This window comes from Clytia hemisphaerica, unplaced genomic scaffold (assembly GCF_902728285.1).
Source record: "Clytia hemisphaerica strain Z4C2 unplaced genomic scaffold, Clytia hemisphaerica genome assembly, whole genome shotgun sequence".
Classification (NCBI taxonomy): Eukaryota; Metazoa; Cnidaria; class Hydrozoa; order Leptothecata; family Clytiidae; genus Clytia; species Clytia hemisphaerica.
In genome coordinates, this window is record NW_027103262.1 from 1,427,869 (window position 1) to 1,446,849 (window position 18,981).

Below are 18,981 nucleotides of genomic sequence, written 5' to 3' on the forward strand. Positions count from 1 at the left end.
TAACTTCTTGTTCCTCGTTGTTATAGTAACAAAAATGTTTAGTTTATCCTGTAGAATCTTGGATTAAGCAAAATGCCATTTTTCAGGTTTGGCTCCCGGACTAAATGTAAAGCGAGTCTAAAATAACTGGGGGAATTAAGGTGCAACTTTAAAAAACCGAGTTATGACGTCATAACTCGGATTTTCCAGGCCTCGAGTTAGTTGGGTGTAAAATAATAAAATATATAAATAAAAAATAAAAGTATATAATAATAAATAAAAATAAAAAATATCAAAATATTAGAAAGAGTTAAGGTTAGGTTAGGAGTGATGCTGTTTAGAATGAAAAGTGCATCCAAAGGGTTTAAAGGATGTTTATTCACGTAACTGTTGTCAGGCAGGGATCATCTATGTTTGAGTTGACATATGACGTGCCAGGGCCGGCGAAACTGGGGGGCCGGGGGGGGGCCATGGCCCCCCCACTTTTTTGCTAAGAAAGGCCCGTCGGCGCCAACCATGGTGGCGCCTCCTTAGACATTTACTATTTGGCCCCTCCACTTTCAAAATTGATTCGCCGGCCCTGCGTGCTCTATGTCACCATCAAAGAAACAAGAAAAGTTTTTTTTAAAAAGTCTCTGTAATCAATTTTTGAACATTCAAAGGTCAAACCAGAGGAATGTAAAGAGATGGAAAAACAGCTTCTTGAAAACAATGGAAAAACGGCTCGTCATATACCAGGTCTCTTGCCCTTAAGGGAGTTTATGTCGAGTAAATAGGTTTCTTTTGTTATCGCTATAAAAAATCTGCATAATTAGCGTGTTGTGACAAAATTCTTTTGTTTCAAGCCTAATTATGCGCAAACTTTTAGGGCTTATATTTTGGGTACACCTCTCCTATGCGAAAAGGTACCTATATCTTCTTGCTCAGAATTTCCTAGCGATTCTACTGATATAACCGCATCATGACCGCACCATAATATGGAAAGCTAGAGCTCGAGAAAATTATAACTTCATCTTGATTTTACTCGACTTCTGACAGTTTTACAAGAACCAATTTAATATCATTGTGTTAAGAATTTCTTTTGCTATACATTGGTAAAAATATTGCTCCTTATTCTTAAAAATTGAACTAGTAATCGGCAAAAAAGGAAAAACAAATTTTCATTTTTATCGTCAAATCATGTAGAAACCGTCCGATTTGTATGGCGAGCCGTCTTTTCTGGACTTTCATTTAATGACCTAATCAACGTTTTTACAATAGAATTTTCAATAGAAATGATCGTTGAACTTTGAGTAATCAGAAAAGCTGTTTTTCCATATCTTTACATTCCTCTGGTCAAACTATCGAAAACTAACATCAATACGAATTATAAGTTTTTTTATAAGAATAGTGTTTTTTCCTTCCATTATGAATACCTTAAGGGAAGAAATTTTCGCGGGAATTTAATTTCGCGGTTGGTCAAATTACTTTTTCCGCGGGAATTTAATTTCGCGGTTCATCAATTTTCGAAAAATTCGCGGGAATTTAATTTCGCGGTTGCAAGATATTTTTGACCAAAAACGTTATTAAATAAGCAAAAAACCTGTTTAAGTCTTGAAATAGTACGAATTTGGGCGAATGCGTGAAATAAATTAAATTTCGCGGGAATTTAATTTCGCAGATTAACGATTTTGTAAAATTTCGTGGGAACTTAATTTCGCGGTTTTAGGCAAAATCCGCGAAAACCGCGAAATTTTGTTCCCGCGAAAATTTCTTCCCTTAAGATATTCTTAATTTTTCGGGGAAAATCGTCCTAAGATATTTTTAGGTAAGGAACAAAAGTCAAACTAAATTTATTATTTTGATGAAGTACCTGAAGCCATTTTCTCATTTACACTGAATACTCAAAATAACAGCATTCTTAGGGTTTTTTTGCCAAATTCCAAGATGATAATATTCTTATTTTTATTCTTTATTTTGATAATACTCTTATAAAAAACGTTTTGTTTTACGGAAAATTATCAAATTTGTCAAGAGGCAATCAAGGTTTAGCTATAAGAAACAAGAACCTTTTCCTTGCCTGTTAATCTAATTTTATTTTACATTTGAAGATAAAAAACGAGTCTGATTGATTAGTTTCTCAACATGTTTGTTATATACGTTTAACAGACAGACAATTTAGCCATCAAAATTCATTCACGACTAAAAAATTATTTCACGTGTTTCTTGTGAAAAAATGAAGCAAGGAGCTATGTTCCCGCCATTAATTAAAACAACAAGCATCTAATAGTTCAATTAATTGAATTATTTTTTATTTACACGTTGCATAGGAATGGCAAAAGAAGGTGTGTAGACATTCAATTCGTTGTGCAACTCTTTCTACAACTGGACAAAAATAGATCAGTTTACGAATGTTAAATAGAATGCTAAAATAGGATGGAAATTGTCCCCACCCAACTAGTTTGGGTAGATCCTTTCGAAAACTAAGGTCTGATAGTCACACTGCCAGCAAAGTTGAAAAGGGCTATTAAAACAACGACTTATGAGATTATTCTTGATTTTTAATATAGTTGAAAGATTTTCAAAAATGTATGATGAATAAATACAAAACAGAAAAAAAATAAATTATAGAGATGTATATCAATAAAAACAAAAAGCTAAAAAAGATTCAGAGTGTCTGTAATTCAAAGTTTATTCTGCAATATCATCGTCATCATCTTCCAAATCAAGATTTTTTGTGATAGCCCATTTACAGAATTCATCAAAAAGGATATATCCTCCGTTGTTGGTATCAATTTTTTTGAACTCTTCTTCTGCATCAACTTTACCAACCCAGAGTTCAATCTTGTCTTGAGCATTCTTAAATTCAACTAAGTTGATTCTTTTATCTCCACTTTCATCAACTCTTGAAAAGGCTTCAAAGTATTCAAAATATTGACGGAGTGAAAGAAGAAAGAATTTGAATTCACGTAATTCAATGTAGTCATCACCAACTTTTCCACGTTTAGATGCTTTGCTGCCCTTGGCAATTTGGAAAGCTCTCATTATGGCACTTTTGGCATCGAAGATTTCATCAATTTTCAAGACATCTCTGACACCCTTTTGTGTTTCAGCAAGAGACAAAACACCATTTCCATTTGGATCAAAGTCATGGAACATCTTCAAGCGTGCAGCTTTGCTCTCAGCATCTTTGCCAGTTGGCAATTTAGCATTGATTGCAGTCCAGTCAATTGAAGACATGATCTTTGAAGTGTGATGCTAGAATTGTAAAATAACAAAATATTAAAATATTTTATTTGAGTGGCCAGGTCCAGGCAAGGCACTCAGCAGAGCAGGGTAATGAACTGATGATAGGACATATACTAGCTGTAGAATTCTTCAAAAAACGAATTTTACACCCCGAAGGATATGAAAACGCTCCACCCGAACAAACTAACAATCTAAAGTATGAAAGACAGTCTAAAGTTAAATACGACATTACCTGTTGAGAAAGTGGGCGTCGATCAATTTGAAGTTTGGTGAGCTTTGACCGAGGTACCTTCAGTGAAAGTCAAATTGATTTTATAAGGAGGATGATTGAAACCATACACTCTCTTCAATGCTGGTTCTCCACCGGAGATGATATCTGTCTTTAAAATTTAGCCGCCGAAGTCGTTGAACGGATGAGTTCTAGCAAAAATTCCAAAATCGGAAATATTAATTGCCCGAATAGGTTAAATCGGGATAAGAATATTAACCGATTCGAATGTTTACACAAAATCGGATTTAAAATATTTTTTGTTCGCTTGCTTTGCTTGCTTGTCTTGGTCTGAAGGGCAATCATGGCTACCGGTTCAAACCAACCTACAAGTCAATCAATCAATATACCTGGTAGAAATAGAGACCGATTATTACCTGACAATGATCCTGCAATATTCAGTAGTCCTAAATTATCACCATCTTCAGTCTTAACCCTTGAAGATACAGAAAAACTTGGAATTCCTTTAAAAACTCCGTGGACCTTTTGGTATGACAGGTAAAAAAATTTTTTAATGGTTTAACAAAGATTTTCTTCGAACATGGTACTTGTGCCAAGTCTAATCATAAGATAGACTTAATGCATCTAAAGAAATTACTGGCCTGCACAAATTCAGAGTGTTCTGGTATCAGGTCTTTTTTAATATAATGTGAAGTCGGGTACGACCCTCGACATGGCCCGAGAATTCTCGGGCCAAAACTTTTATTGGAATTCGCGTAAAAACAGGCGTGTAATTTCAGGACTGAATTTTTTTAACATTTTCTTTGAGAAAAACTTGGTTTCTCTTAATTATATTAAATATATGAATGTTGTAAATTCATACAGTTAGGGAAACCATCCAGGATCCTGCCATCCTATAAGCCATCAAAAACTAAATGCCACTTGTAAACTTAAGTTTCTTACTATTTTCCATCAAAAACAACCAAAAACATTGCTACTTCCCAAACAGTCAGGAACAGTCGCCTTATTAGGAGACGCCTCCTGATTAGGAGACCCGTCTCCTAATCAGGAGGTTCACGTCTCCTAATTAGGAGACGGGTGTAATTATCTTGTGAATGAAGAAACTGCGCATAATTTGGTTGATCCCATTGGAAAGAGCACAAAAAATTGATTCCATATGGTGATTTTCAGAAAAATCCACCGGTGGAATCAATCACAATTCTAATAATCCATAAGAACCAATCAGAAGTAAGAATCTGTCTTCTGAACAAAAGCGTCTCAAAAACAAAAATGGCGGACATGAAAAAAATCAAGAGGGGCTTCTTTGTAGTGCTTTATATTAGGATTGTGATCGATTGCACCGAGAAATTTTAATAATTTTTTTAAAACTTTACGAATTCGAGGCTGCTCTTTCCATTAAAACTAGTTTCAAAATGCGCGGAAAAGCCTAAAGCCCTTAAAATTGAGATCAAAGTTTTATGTCTCCTAATTAGGAGACGGGTCTCCTAATCAAGCGACCCCAAGCGACCTACATGTCTCCTAATCAGGAGACGTCTCCTAATCAGGAGGCGTCTCCTAATAAGGCGACTGTTCCTGACTGCCAAAGCTGGAGACCAAAACAAACTATCTTCCAAGATTATGGCGCCCTTTTGGATCTATTGTTATGGCCATCTAAAATGGTGGGAAGAGTTGCAGAAAGACAGGGGCGCCCGCTAGCTTCGAGGGTTGTAACGCCAAAACGTCCAATATGATCTTCCAACAAAAGGCGAGTTAGTTACCGCGCGAGTTACGTCATACACTCCACCGCAGCGCACAACAAATGGTGATTTAGTGAATATCAATAATTATAAGAATATTTTATGTGCTTAAATTCAGTAAACTTTGAGTGCTTCATTGAAGATTAAGAAGATAATAAGATAAAAAATGCGCTGGATAATTTTCATTGTAACAGTTTGGTCAATCATTGCTGAAAGTTTGAAAAAGTTTTTCCGACGCAAAAAAAAATTTAAGCCAATTAAAAGCACAGCGTGCTTATATTTACTATGTTTGCTACATCGTCTAGGCTAAAAAAAGTGCGAAAAGACACGAACGTCATTTTTTAATGAGTGTTGTTATGATTTTTTAGATCGCGGTCGCGTACAGGAACTCGCCAAATGTTCCTAACTGTCATATAAATATTAAATGTCTTATTTGGTATGAAAACATAGTTATAAATATACTTGGGTGGAAATATTTGCTAGTAAACTTGTCCTGGTTTTAAACTGAAGCGTGTCCACACGGGAAGCTCATAAAGTTTTTTTGAGCGATATAAAGAAAACAGACAAATCTTATTTTGTACTATTTTGTTTGACTGGACATGCTGAATCAATTTAAATATGGAATCTTCTGACATGGCCCGAACATGGCCCGAATGACTCGGGTCATGTTGTTCAGGCCAAAAGAATTGATAGGGTCTCTCGGCCCGAACATGGCCCGAAGAGGCCCGAGAATTCTCGGGCCATGTCGAGGGTCGTAGTCAGGTATGGTAACTTGCATCAGTGGAGGCTAACATCATACCGTAAGTTGGTCTAATCTTGACATACGTCTTTCAATCTCGACACCGGATCTGTAAAATAATCAAAACAAACCTTGAATGAAATTCTTGATATCATTCTTATCGAACAAGTTCATCCATCAAACTAGAATTTCAGTAAACATTGCAATCCTTTCAATTAAAAAAACAGCCAAATTATAAGCAGTTTTACACAACACACGAAACGCATGCAAACTTTCTCGTAACTTTCTCGTGTCCATCATTAAAATTTTACAACTTTAATACGCTTCAAGTCACGTGATAAAAATAATTCGCGCGCTTAGTCGACCTGGTTTCCATTTCCTTATTATTTATTGCAAGAACACGCTCTAGGCGCTAGGAGGCCGCGTTAAACTTCTAGGCGCTGCACCTAGCACACCCGGTCCCTTTTCAAATTCATAAGGAAACCTGGTTCTTTTAATTATTTTCGGTTCGCGGTAAAAAGGTCTACTAAAAAATTCCTCGCGTGCAAAATTTTGTCGTGATTTGGGTTTGGGTTTGGTTGAAAGCATGCTAATTAGTTTTTTAGTGATTACTACATCGTTAAAGTGTTCTTTTCAAATATAAGTAATAACAGTTCACATTTCTCATATTATATTAACAATCTGTGACGTGATATAGAGAGAGTACAAGTGATTGATTGATAACTTTGGTATGTATTTGTTTATGTTTGATTTTTTATTTTGAAGACCAGCCTACAGCTATGTCGAGATTAGAAGACGTATGTCGATATTAAACGACTCTACGGTAGCCATCAAATGAATGACCTGGCTGGTTCTTAAAATACAAAGTTAAATAAAAACAAAAAATAGAGAAAATAGAGTAGAGCAGTCTAGCAAAAAGTTAATTCTTCTTTCAGAAAAAAGACTACCTTATTGTATACATGAAAATAAATATGGAAGTATTTAAAAATGGCCTTGAAATTAACACGCAAAAAATTAACACAAATTTTATTTGCTTTTTATAGGACACCACGGCTGGTTTAATTAAGGGGGTTTTTATTGACACGAAAATTTTCATTTTCATTCGTGTTTTAAATACTTCCATACGTATTTATTTTCATGTAATAAGGTATAATTTGTTTAACTTTATTCTTGCAGCTTCCCAACATCCAAGCTCTCAAACATAAGTTAAATGAAATTACTTTCGATTTCCCGTAGAAATTATGCAATGAAAAATTCGGGGCTCAATAAATGACAGGCTAGCTCTAAAGCTCTAAAACAGCATCTAATGACATGAAACTCAGGCAAGTTACGGTATGTCCAACTCCATTGCAAACCAATAGCACTCGTTTTAGGGTACTCACTCATACATCAAAAGAAGCGTATTCCGATGTACATTAACAAAATTGCTATGTTGGAATTATTTTTTGCAACCAAAAAAAGTTATTACCCAAAAACATGGTTTTTGACTGCATAACGATGACGTCATAGAAATTAAAAATTGAATATCTCGAGAAGTACTCATCAAAATCACTTCAAATTTTCACCAAAAGTTTGTATCGATAAGGTGGCAATCACAAATATCTTAGTTTTGCGTCGCCCGACCGGCTCTCGAAAATTGAGTAGAATTGAGTCGGTGAGTTGGTAAATTTATTGGACTTTTTCTGTCGGTGACGTTTCCTTCGTTCAAAAATTTTATTACAGGTGTATGTACCGCAGAATGTACGTGAAATTTAGATCTCCTCTATTTTTAGCTGAAATTAGTTTTTCAAATATTTTTTTTTCCTTTTGTGTATTTTTTTATCATAAAATCTCTTCATAGCGATACCTGTAGTGATGCAAGTGTCCAAAGCGATGACAATGAAGATGAAGATGAATATGTATCAGAAGAGGAAGATGAGTTAGATGAGATTGAATTGATGAAAAAGGCATGGGAATTTCTCAGCCTTTCAACTAAAGAGGATGATTTAATTGGAAAATGGTTCGCCAGAAACCAAAACATGATTCTTCAATGGGAATCAAACTATAAAGTGCACCAGAGTGCACTTACAAACATCAATATATCAGATCTAACAAAATTAATAACAGGACTGTCATCATTGACAATAAAACAAAGGATTTTCTATCAAGAGTCTTGTAAACATTCCAACAACTTCCATCGAAATGATCTGTCACGGCTGAGTCTACCATTTTTAACATGGTCTGAGGATTGAGCCGAGAACACCCGCAGAACGCCCTTAGAAAACCTGTAGAACGCCTGCGTGCTCCCTCGCGGGTGAAAAACTTTAATCTGTAAATCATATTCTCAAGCGAAGGAGTATGCCAAGCGATTCTAGCTTTACGATAGTGCTGGGGATCATCAGTGGATAGTATTCAATTATCATTATCCCTTTATTTTCATTCCTAGAACTTTTGCAAAAAAAATGAAAAATAGAAAAGATTCAAATTTCAAAAAACTGATTTTTGTCCTGCGGGACTTTGGCTTAAGTGCTTGAATGCAGCATAGGGTACAAAGTGCAAATATGCGTTTCCCGTAATTTCTGTATGAAGAATTAGGTCTATACTGAATGAAGACTTTCTTTTGCGCACAAGATTTCTTTGCTTATAATGAATGATTACTTTTCAATATATTTGTTAGATATAATTTTTGATTACAAAAATACTTTACATTGTATTTAAAGTTTGCAAAAATCGGTTCTACTTAGTTCTTTGTTTTCATGTCCAACCCCTGTCTCAAGAATCCCGAGATTTTGGCAGTCGGGCGTTCAAAACAAAGGAGTTTTTATTTTTCTGCCCACAATTTTTCTTTAAAATAGGCATTTAAAATATGGAATTTAAAAATGATAGTATAAAACCTTATTTTCTACCGTATAGTCCTTCTTTTAAAACAAAAAAAACAAAATACACTAGAAAAATAAAGCAATTACGAGTGTTATCAAGCCACCCAAAATGAACTTTTATTCAGTCAGGACCTCCTTTCACTTTATTGATATTACGCAAACAGCAGTGTGCACTAAATTATTTTGGTTTCACTTTCGATTTCAAGCAAAGGTCTTAGCAACAGGGCGCGCGTACATAGCAACAGGGCTGGGTAGAAAAATCTAAACATAGAAATCAAAAAAAATACGATCATCGTATAGAGCACTAAAAAATACCCTGTGCGGTAATCTTTGCCTGTTCCAATTCTTAGATAATGAATAAGAGAGGTGGGCTTAGCTAAGCCATGCTCGTGGGCAATGAATTTATGTTTACTTCTCTTGTATACTTTAGTGGTATTTATCCAATGAAAAGGATGTTGACAAAATATGCACGGCATTGATTATGACATCATTAAAATATTCACTTTATGACACACTGTTCAGGGTGTTAGGCTGTTAAACTTGTGTTTGCACAAACAGCAATTTGTCAGATCTAACAAAATTAATAACAGCACTGTCATCATTTGATAATCATTTGACAATCAATTTTCTGTCAAGAACCTTTCAAATATTCCAACAACTTCCATTGAAATAATTTGCCGCAGCTCAGTTCTACCATTTTGCCCAGTTTGAGGATTATTGCAGAGTCACCTACGAATTCCCTTATGGTTGAAAAACTTTTTGATCTGTCAATCATTTTCTCAGTCAAAGAGCTGAAAACTGAAAACTAGCACTTGCTCTATTGTCTTACTCGGGTAACTTAATGCATGTCCCAGAATTGTATTAATTTTTCCGCCCCAGTTCCAGTCCCTAAACCATAACAAACTATACATTTTTGGAAGCGTATTTGGATGTAGAATCCGTATTCGGTGTAACTTAAATTCTTTCTCAGTATAATTAGAGATATGTTAAAAAAACCTGATTATGACGTCATGATTGATGACGTCATAAATACAAAAAGTTGAATATCTCGAGAAATATAAATCGAAACTTAAATTAAATAAACTTAAAATAATTAAATTTGGACCAGTGATAAAGTACATTGAGATGTTTCAAAAACTTTTGAAAGTATTTTCCAAAATTAATGACGTCAGCAGAAATTGCAAGAATTCGATTTTTTGCGATAAAATGCTGACATCGGCAAATTTTCAAATTTTTAAAAAAAGATCCTCCTCCTCTTGATGAGTTCTATCATTGGTTCAAATTTCATAAAGCTTTGAGTATTAGTTCTTGAGATATTCAACTTTTTTAAATTATGAAATCATGTTTTCTTAAAAAAACTCAAATTCTGCTGAGAAACAATTTAAGTTACACCAAATACGGTATTCTACATTCAAATACGCTTCCAAAAATGTATAGTTTGTTATGGTTTAGGGACTGGAACTGGGGCGGAAAAATTGATGCAATTCTGGGACATGCATTAAGTTACCCGAGTAAACCTGCCAGTGAGTGGCGGTGCCTTTTGATCATTCTTGTCATGTGTTAGCTACCAGAAAATTAGATATAGATATGGTTTCAGTAAACAAAATTTTATCCTCTAGGCTTTTTGTCGCACATTATCACGCATTATCTCACAGTGGAAACCTACCTTTACCGTCTTATTTTTTTCTTTTTAAGCTCAAAAACAAAACTTATTTGTGTACTTTGTTTGGTTTGCTGATTTTCTTTGTAGGTATGGATTGTTATTTAGTTTCAAAAGACTAAAATAATAATAAAAGGTTTCTAAGGCTTGAACCTTCAAATTAGCAAATTCTTTTACTATTTAAGCTGTCCACTGGAAAAAATAAGTTCATTGCAAATCTTTTTGTTACAAAAAAGCGCTTTCATTCTACATTGTTTATTATTTTTTACTTTGTCTATTTTTTTTCATTGGACACTCAGCTTTAGTAACTTAAAAGATTATCAAAAAAGACTAATATTTAAAAAATTGGGTTGCTTATGAAAACGATTTACTGGATTACTCATTTTTTTATTTTGGCCTAATCATAGACTTTCTGAAACTCTTATACTTTGCAGCCTAATGATTGCTGTGTACTTTTTGGCTTGACTCTTTTTAGTTGAATAATGACTGAAATTAAACAGATGAAAATTGAGTTGCTAGGGCCCAATTTCTTTATGGCTTATCTAAACATAGGATCATGGCACACCAAACGAAAGATCTTTTTACGCCCTTTTTGGGGGTCTAAGTCAATACTGCCTTTTTTCCGCGGGATTTCCTAATATGACGTAATTAAAGATTGTAACCAAAAAAGTAATATTAAAAAAAAAAATACAAATTTGGAGACTGTCAGCAGTGTTTTTGACTATGAAAACTGTTTTAATTTGGAAATGTTGGATTAAATGATGACAGTTTTAGCTCTTTAATGTCATTCTTCTCGACTAAGGAAGCTTGGGCTAGGTGAAAACAAAGACTTGATTTTCAAACTCAACGTTTCCCATGAACTTAGTTTGACACCGAAAAGGACAAACAATGGAGCGAAGGCATATTCAATGATGTATCTATTCAAAGATCCAAGTGTTAAAGAAATTGAAAGCCTGGAGGCTGGTTTAACAATTGTGTGTGGTGAATTATTGAAGGTCTGGGACGCTCCCTCCACCCTCTGGATGATTTACATTCATGAGGAGAAATTGTGCACAACTTACGGCTATGTCCAAGTCCAAGTGGATTCTTGTATCACTACAGAACAACTTTAAATTAACTTATAACTGACAGATGCAGTGAGGAAAATATACTAGGATGATCTATTACATTGAAAATGTGGTTTTTGTTGTGAAACACATTAAAATTGACTTAAATCAATGTTGACGTGGAGTTTGGCGCAAAATTTTTAGCATTTGCGTGCATCACGTGAAAGTGATAATTTGGAATTTCTGGACTATTTTGGTATTTCAAAGCCCTTTCTTAAGTATATAAATAAAGTAGTGCTTTATTCCATTTTAGTCAAACACAGAAAGAATTTTGTAAAACGGTCGATTTATTACAGAGAAATTGAGATATATATCTACTTCTAACTTTACGGATCATTTTCTCAAAAAAGGTTTCAGGGGGTTTTCGCACACCTTGGCAACGTTTTCTCAGGATTGGAAAGAGCTATGATCATGAAATTTTCAGGAGTAGCTCCATTTATAGTTTGCTATGGAATTAATGGAGTAGATTTTTGAAAAAATCACTTTTCAATTTTAAAACTCGAAAAAACTTAAATTTTCTATTTTTTAGGTTTCAGACCCCCTGGGATGAAATTTTGAAAATTTTTCCATTCGTTCCACAGCTTATCCTAATACTAGCAACCTCCAAAAAAATTTTTGGAATAGCTTTTATAGTATGTCTATGGCATATATATATTTTTTTATTCATCACGCTAGGTACAAGAGGAATCTATCGGCTGCAGAATATGAAGCCAATTTGAAAAAGATCTACACAGTTCGTACAGTGCAGGTTTGTTTTTTTGTTTTTTAAAGTATTTTTCTAATAAAAATTATATATCGACCACTCACTATCAACAAGCTCTGTCTACAGGACCTTAAAACCCTGAAAACTAGACTTTTCCAGGAAGAAATTTGAAACCTTGAGAAATTGAAATTGACGTTGAAAAGTATTTTGATAGCATGCTAGCCAAGCCATATTGGCGTCAATTCAGGAATCACGAGGGAAATATAATTGAAGTTAAATTTCTGATATTCGTTACGTTGATCTTTTATAGCTAGATTGACTAAATTATATAATCTTTATCTACAGGGCTTTTGGAGTGTTTATAATAATATTCCACCAACGGGGAAGATCGGACTTGCTAGTTATCATCTAATGAGAGATGATCGAAGACCTCTATGGTGAGTTTGTATCTTTTTGCTTGCCCCCCTCCATAATGACGAGGGTTTACATGATTTGGAGATATCATCTTTCCTTTCATAACTCCATTATACTGTCAAGTGTGCTACCTTTTAATTAATTATTAATTGAATGATGCATTTTGTGGAAAATATATTTTATGGGTTGGCCTAAACCTGCAAGGTGCGACAAAACTATGTGAAGCTTTTATAAGAGTTTTCAGAAGAAACTATCAATGACCACCTTTTATAATATTTTCTGTTTATATAAATTTTGAGGTATCAAATTACGACATTATTCAATTATAAGCAGTTTACATCATAATTATGTCCATGTGGTGTGGACACACGAAACCCTCTATTAAAATGATTCAAAAACCACACACCTTCCCTGTTCTCGAGACTTTTTAACAACAAAACTTTTGAGTAGAGCTAACCTCAAACTGCTTTTTTTCATAAAAAAAATTGGAATCATTTTCCAGTAATTCTAACACTTCATTTTCTAACTTTTCCCAATATTATGTTTAGTCAGGGTCAGCTTTGTCAATTAACTTAGGAATGCTCCAAGTACACAACTCAGATTACTGTATAAAATAGTTTTACAGCTTAAGGGCTACATACACTACACAATATATTGTCAAGCAATATATTGAAAAGATGTTCACAATATATTGTCATCTCGTTTTGAAATATTTCTAAAATATTATAAATGTTTACAGAAAGAAAATTCCTTTTGATAATAGAGTACTGTACCAGTTGTTTACTTAGTATATTACGATCCGCAAGCCATATCGTTGAATAATGTTCGTCAATATATTGTGTAGTCTAAGTAGCCCTGACAATCAAACTCTTAAAGTTCAAACATTTTCAGGTTCATTCACATTCTTAATATGCTACATCACAAAATTAAAGACGAATTCTTTTTTATGATATAGATAGGATTTTTTTAAATTTGTGTCCCCCCTTCTTTCCCGGGTTGGTACTAACATTTCAAACGTGTTGTTTAGTGACGTGGTTGAATACCCTAAAAAATAAAGAATCCTTTACAAACTAAACAAAAAGGCGGTATCCAGGATAAAATTTAAGAAAATTTTAAAAGTACGTTATTACTAAAATTATTGATTTCATAATTTTTTGAATTTTTATCATAATTTTTCGTAATTTTTCAAAAAGAAAATTCCAATTTTTCTCATTTAGAGAAACTTTCCTAAGTTCACTTATTCCTGCATACAGTCAAATGTCTTTAATGTTTGCTGAATTCATAAAGCACTGTGTAAATTTCTTTAATGCTTTTTTTCTAGGGAAGATGAAGCAAATATCAAAGGTGGCTACTGGAAAATGAGATGTCCGAAAAATAAAACTGTAAGACTTTCATACTCAATTTGTTGTTTAGATTAGGACACTTTATTAAAAACCATTTTCATGGACAAGCCAAATATCGCAATGGTCTGTGGGTGGTAAGTTTTGATATCTGGTAGAATTACATAGGGATATGCAAAAATAATATGTCAAAAATAACTGTATATAATTCTAAGGGGTAACTTTTCAAATTCTTCAACAATTTAGAATTCCGGAGGGGTTTAAACCTAAACTTGTCTAGAATTCCTGAGGTCAACGACATTTTCAGAAAAAGGGTAGGACCTCCTCAACAGGGGTTCTACAGATTTCTTTCTGGAAAAGCCCAATATTTGAAGGAAAAATATTAATTTGAATATTATCTCTATGAATTTCTTTTGATTTAAACATCCACTTATTCGAATGTTTCAGTGATAGGATCAATTTAATTGTATAACCAATCACCTGTATACGTTTAGGTTAGCTCTGAAAAACCCTTAAGATTTCCTATCTTCCTTTAATTTTTTCTTGTTTGCTTTCCTTTCCAGCCACTAGTATGGAAAGAATTACTTTTAGCATTAATCGGTGAACAATTTAAAGACCTAATCTCTGAAGGTATGCTTTTATTACGAGATAATACCCCTATCTGGAAGATGATTCAATGATTCCTAAACCAATAGGTGGCTTTGATTTAATGTTTAACTGTTTTAACCGGTTTTGTTTACAAGAAATAGTTAATAAAAAGTTATGACAGTGACACACCAAGGCTTTTGAATGGCTCTACTGGCAATAACTATAAATTTTGTATTGGATTTTTAGCTGATATGATTGTAGGCGCAAGCGTCAGCATACGGGATCGAGATGATATTTTACAAATTTGGAACAATCGAAGTGTCGAAGCAAGTGATGCTAAGGTGAGACTAAAATTGATTTACAATGTTTATATAGACAATTGTCGATGTATCGGCTGATTCTATCATTCTTAAAATCAACTTACTTAGGCAAAATCCTACTTCAATACAATGCAGCATGAAATAGTGATAGTTACAAGAAAACTTTAAATTTTTTGTTTATGGTCCGTTTCTCATTTGGATTTCTTTAGCCAAAAAGTATCATCAACTTTTCGATTCCTAATCCAAAGAAGCCAACCTTCGCAATTCTTTGAATCTAAGAGGAGGGTCGATTAGGTGATGGCAAAGCAACACATTAAAACTTAACCATAAATATCTAATTTATTGTTTTAGGTCATAAAGAAATTAGGAGAACTTGTGCCAGGTTTAGATGTATCAGGAGCATTTTACAAAGGTAAGATCTTGTTCAAATAATGTACCAGATATCTAAAACGGTGAAACGTGTATTTTGTGAAGCGAAACTTTCTAAAGATGTATGTCCAGAGACTTCTTCCTGGTTTTACAAGTAACCAATAATTTTACTTCATAGGAAAATCGACTTTGATATTATCCAATTTCAAGTTCAGTAGAAAAACTTCACTTTAAACCACCTTCACTAGATTCTTTTGAGCTGGGAATAGTAGAGTTTCTATCCTCATCGGGAAAAAGTTTCACCTAGGCTGCGAGACAGGGTTGTATAGAATAGAATGACAAAACACTTTTTCACATATTACTTGCTCTTCTTAAATTGATTGCTCTTTTTTCAGCTCATCAAGCGCACGAAAACTTTGAATCCGGAGGCTCAAGAAAATCTTCAGCTCAAACAGGCACATCACCATTCAATTTCAGACACAGTCCTATACATTCTCGGTGACAGCTTAATATTGTACATAGTAGCTCCCCTCTTATATTCACAAATTGTCATTGGTTTACGCGCCACTTTTTGCCAATAGTTGTAGATCTCTTGGTTGAGCATTTTTATGGTAGATTCTTTTTGGTATGACTATATGACCAGGCTGGTTGTTTTAGGTTTGGTGCATGATGCATTTGGTTGATAAATCTTAGCGGATTACACTCGTTTTTGTTCAATTCATCCAAAATTGACAATGTTTTGAAAATACTTTCGTAGGCATATGATCAAGCATAATTTTATCTTGGTAAGCATAATGAGCCTCAGTCCGAGTTTCCCGTGTGCTTATTAAGCAAAACGTGTGTATTATAGTGATGCTAACAAAAGACTTAATAAAACAGTCAATTATTTCCTTAGCTGAAGAATGATTTCATTAGTTTCATAACTCATAAAAATCTGTTTTTTTCTTTCTTCGTGGTACACTCTTTTTATATTGTCACATGATGTCAATTCGATTCATAATTTTGGTTCTTATCTTTTGTTCTTCGATAAGATCAAAGTCTAATTATGAAATCTTTTAATTTTTTCACGTCACATTTAAAGGGGAAATTAATATTTTTTTTGCCCGTCAACTTTTCACTTTTTCCTCGTTTTTAGAAAATACTCCAAATTTAATATTAATTGTCTAGTAACCAATCTCGTACCCGTTATTTATGTTACTTATGGGCAGAGAATACCTTGCGCTATCAGTAAGCATCAAAAAGCTGATCATAAGCAGGGAATGAGGTTGCTTAGTAACTTGTCTTGTTTGGAGGTCTTTGGAATTACCTCTTTAGAATTTTCATTCCTAGATGTTTGTTTTGTTTATGTCTTTAAGGCACTCTTAAATTTTAGTATTTTTTTTGAGTTTCATTTTTTGTATTATTAGAAAAAGCATTTTTCTATTTTGATAGTCATCTTGATAAAACAAACTAGACCTGAAAATACGATGTTTTCCCATAACCTTGAGAAGGGTCGTGGCAAAGTATTCTTGTTTAAAATACACTGTAAGGTAATGAACTTTGCCATGAATCTTTTGTAAATTCTTAGCTGTTTTCATCGACAGACGGCGGGGAGTTGTAATTTTCATGTTTTATGCTAGGTAGGCTCCCCACAAACAATTCAAAACATAACTTGTTTTGGTTTGCACCATAGTCATAGCAAGAAATATTTTTTAAATGTATTTTTTTCTCTAATGTATTATAGTGAATTTGACTTTTTATTATTTTTTGCTTACTGTTTTATTTTGTGACCTTTTTTTAGTCGTTTGTTTTTAAAACTGCTTGAATCTCACCCCTTTTGCATTAGTGTACGGTATAGGTAGGTATGTTCCTTCTGAGGTATTCTTTCTTTATTGTTTAATCAAAAAAAAAAAATTGTGTCATTTTTTAATTGCAAAATTGTGCATCCTTTTTAAAAAAACTTGATTTTACCACGCAAAATAAAAATTCTTGAGTTTTTACATCTCAGACTGAAAAGTAAATATTTTTATTTGCTAGTGTTTTACATTTTCATTTGTATTTAGTTTTTTTAGATTTTCAGAAACATTTTTTCTTACTTGTGCGTTTTCAGTTTTGTTAATCTTCTTTTGTGTTTTTTTTTATCGTTAAGTTGTTTTCCCGTTTAGTTTTTTCCGTTAATTCATTTTTATTCCAACCCCCCCGCTTATTAAGTTTTGAGATTTTCTCCAACCCCCCCCCCCCGCTTATTCCAACCGCCCCCCTCCCCCCCCCGGCTATTAGGTACCCGAGAGTATTTATTTACTTAGCTGCTAAGTTTGGATTTTTCAAGGATGTAGCTTCACTTGTTTTCTTATTCTCAGCCTGGACCATTTTCAGCTTCACGTTCCTTATAAACGTGTTTCTTATAAAAAAAACGTGTATCAGTGCTCAAAATTTACTAGAATCAATATTATGAAAAATAAAATACTTTTAAATCAATAAGGCTTAATCAATTTTACCATAATAATTTAAAGTGGTTTTTGGTTAACGACATACGATATCCCCATAGCAACGGCTGAACTGGGGGCTGTTGATTTCGTTGGATTTCTTTTTGGCTTTGTGTAAGTTTCTTTGAATAGTATTGGCCTAATAGTTAGTTGGATATTGATTACCAACACTGTTTTTCATGGACATAAGTACTAAATTTCTGAGTTTCTTTATTTTACTTTATTTCTTTTCAATATTTGGGTATTGTATAAATTTTTTAAAACTAAATGTAATGCTAAATTTTTACTTTATTGCTGTAGAAAAAAATAAATAAGTGTCTATGAAGACAGAAAAATGAACTTAACTTGATATTTTTTACGGTTTTATTACAGATCATCAGTATTTTGGTAGTCTAGCAAGCTAGACGACTAATTTATATATAGTAGAAATAAAGCAAAAAGTAATGAAGGGAACAATCGAACAATTATAGTTTATACAAACTAAATCCCGTATTATTATTAGTAGTATTGGTATTATTAGTATTACACGCATTATAAACGACTCCAGTCTAGTATTTTGGGTATTTAATACCACACCTCTTTTTACCACGAACTATCCAGATATCGCATATTTAAAACAGAACACAATCTTTTAGACGCAGATTCCCGGTATCCTTAAGTTCGTTTGGCATAGGAAAGATACATATTTTTGATTCTGTTCCCCCGTAATATGGTATAAGTAGAATTTTTATGTCCAGTCCCTTGTAAAGTGATTCTTGTTTTCTTGCCTTTCAACGAAGACTTCAATTCTAATAGTAATATATCAGAGCGCTATCATTTCTAGGAATAAGCTCACAAATAGAAGAAAAAATCCATGTTTAATGTTTAGTAGAATTCTAGAAAGGTACTTGGAACCATTGAGTTTCAAGCCGAAGGCTAGAGGTCAATCTCTAACCTTTCTCAGGCAAGAAAAATTGAAGCCTTAAAATATGCGCCGTATTTTTGATGACGGATTGAATCTAGCAATTCCTTTGTTTTCGAGTGATATATTTTTCAAAATGAAGCGGTAAATTTTAGTTTCAATCTGTCATTTGTGTAAAAACCAGGCGGGTCGCTCAAGGCCGCGCAACTTTGATAGGATTTGTTGGCTTCAAATCCTCAGAATCCTACCAAGGAGATTGACCTCTAGCCTTCGGCTTGAAACTCAATGCTTGGAACCTCCTTATTCAGATTTATTGGCACTAAAAGAATTGCCTCACGAAAATTAC

General features: G+C 33.6%; 2 protein-coding genes across 2 annotated transcripts; one reads left to right on the forward strand and one right to left on the reverse strand.

Annotated features, from left to right (window-relative positions):
- Positions 1 to 2,506: 2,506 nt before the first annotated feature.
- Positions 2,507 to 3,551, reverse strand: LOC136800396 (flagellar calcium-binding protein-like). The gene is made up of 2 exons (XM_067057058.1): positions 3,440 to 3,551; positions 2,507 to 3,216 (listed from the first exon to the last, which is right to left on the reverse strand). The coding sequence occupies exon 2, from the start codon at positions 3,196 to 3,198 to the stop codon at positions 2,650 to 2,652; it is 549 nt and encodes a 182-aa protein (XP_066913159.1). The 5' UTR covers positions 3,199 to 3,216; positions 3,440 to 3,551; the 3' UTR covers positions 2,507 to 2,649.
- A 189-nt stretch (positions 3,552 to 3,740) lies between these two features.
- LOC136800392 (eukaryotic translation initiation factor 4E type 3-like) lies at positions 3,741 to 16,449 on the forward strand. The gene is made up of 8 exons (XM_067057045.1): positions 3,741 to 3,973; positions 12,211 to 12,283; positions 12,584 to 12,675; positions 13,974 to 14,034; positions 14,556 to 14,622; positions 14,827 to 14,921; positions 15,252 to 15,312; positions 15,665 to 16,449. The coding sequence occupies exons 1-8, from the start codon at positions 3,780 to 3,782 to the stop codon at positions 15,769 to 15,771; spliced, it is 750 nt and encodes a 249-aa protein (XP_066913146.1). The 5' UTR covers positions 3,741 to 3,779; the 3' UTR covers positions 15,772 to 16,449.
- Positions 16,450 to 18,981: the final 2,532 nt, after the last annotated feature.

Coding starts and splice junctions, on each gene's coding strand:
- LOC136800396 (XM_067057058.1), bottom strand. CDS start 3,198: ATGTCTTCAATTGACTGGACTGCAATCAATGCTAAATTGCCAACTGGC.
- LOC136800392 (XM_067057045.1), top strand. CDS start 3,780: ATGGCTACCGGTTCAAACCAACCTACAAGTCAATCAATCAATATACCT. Junction 3,974..12,210: donor TGGACCTTTTGGTATGACAG/GTAAAAAAATTT, acceptor TCATCACGCTAG/GTACAAGAGGAATCTATCGG. Junction 12,676..13,973: donor GATGATCGAAGACCTCTATG/GTGAGTTTGTAT, acceptor CTTTTTTTCTAG/GGAAGATGAAGCAAATATCA.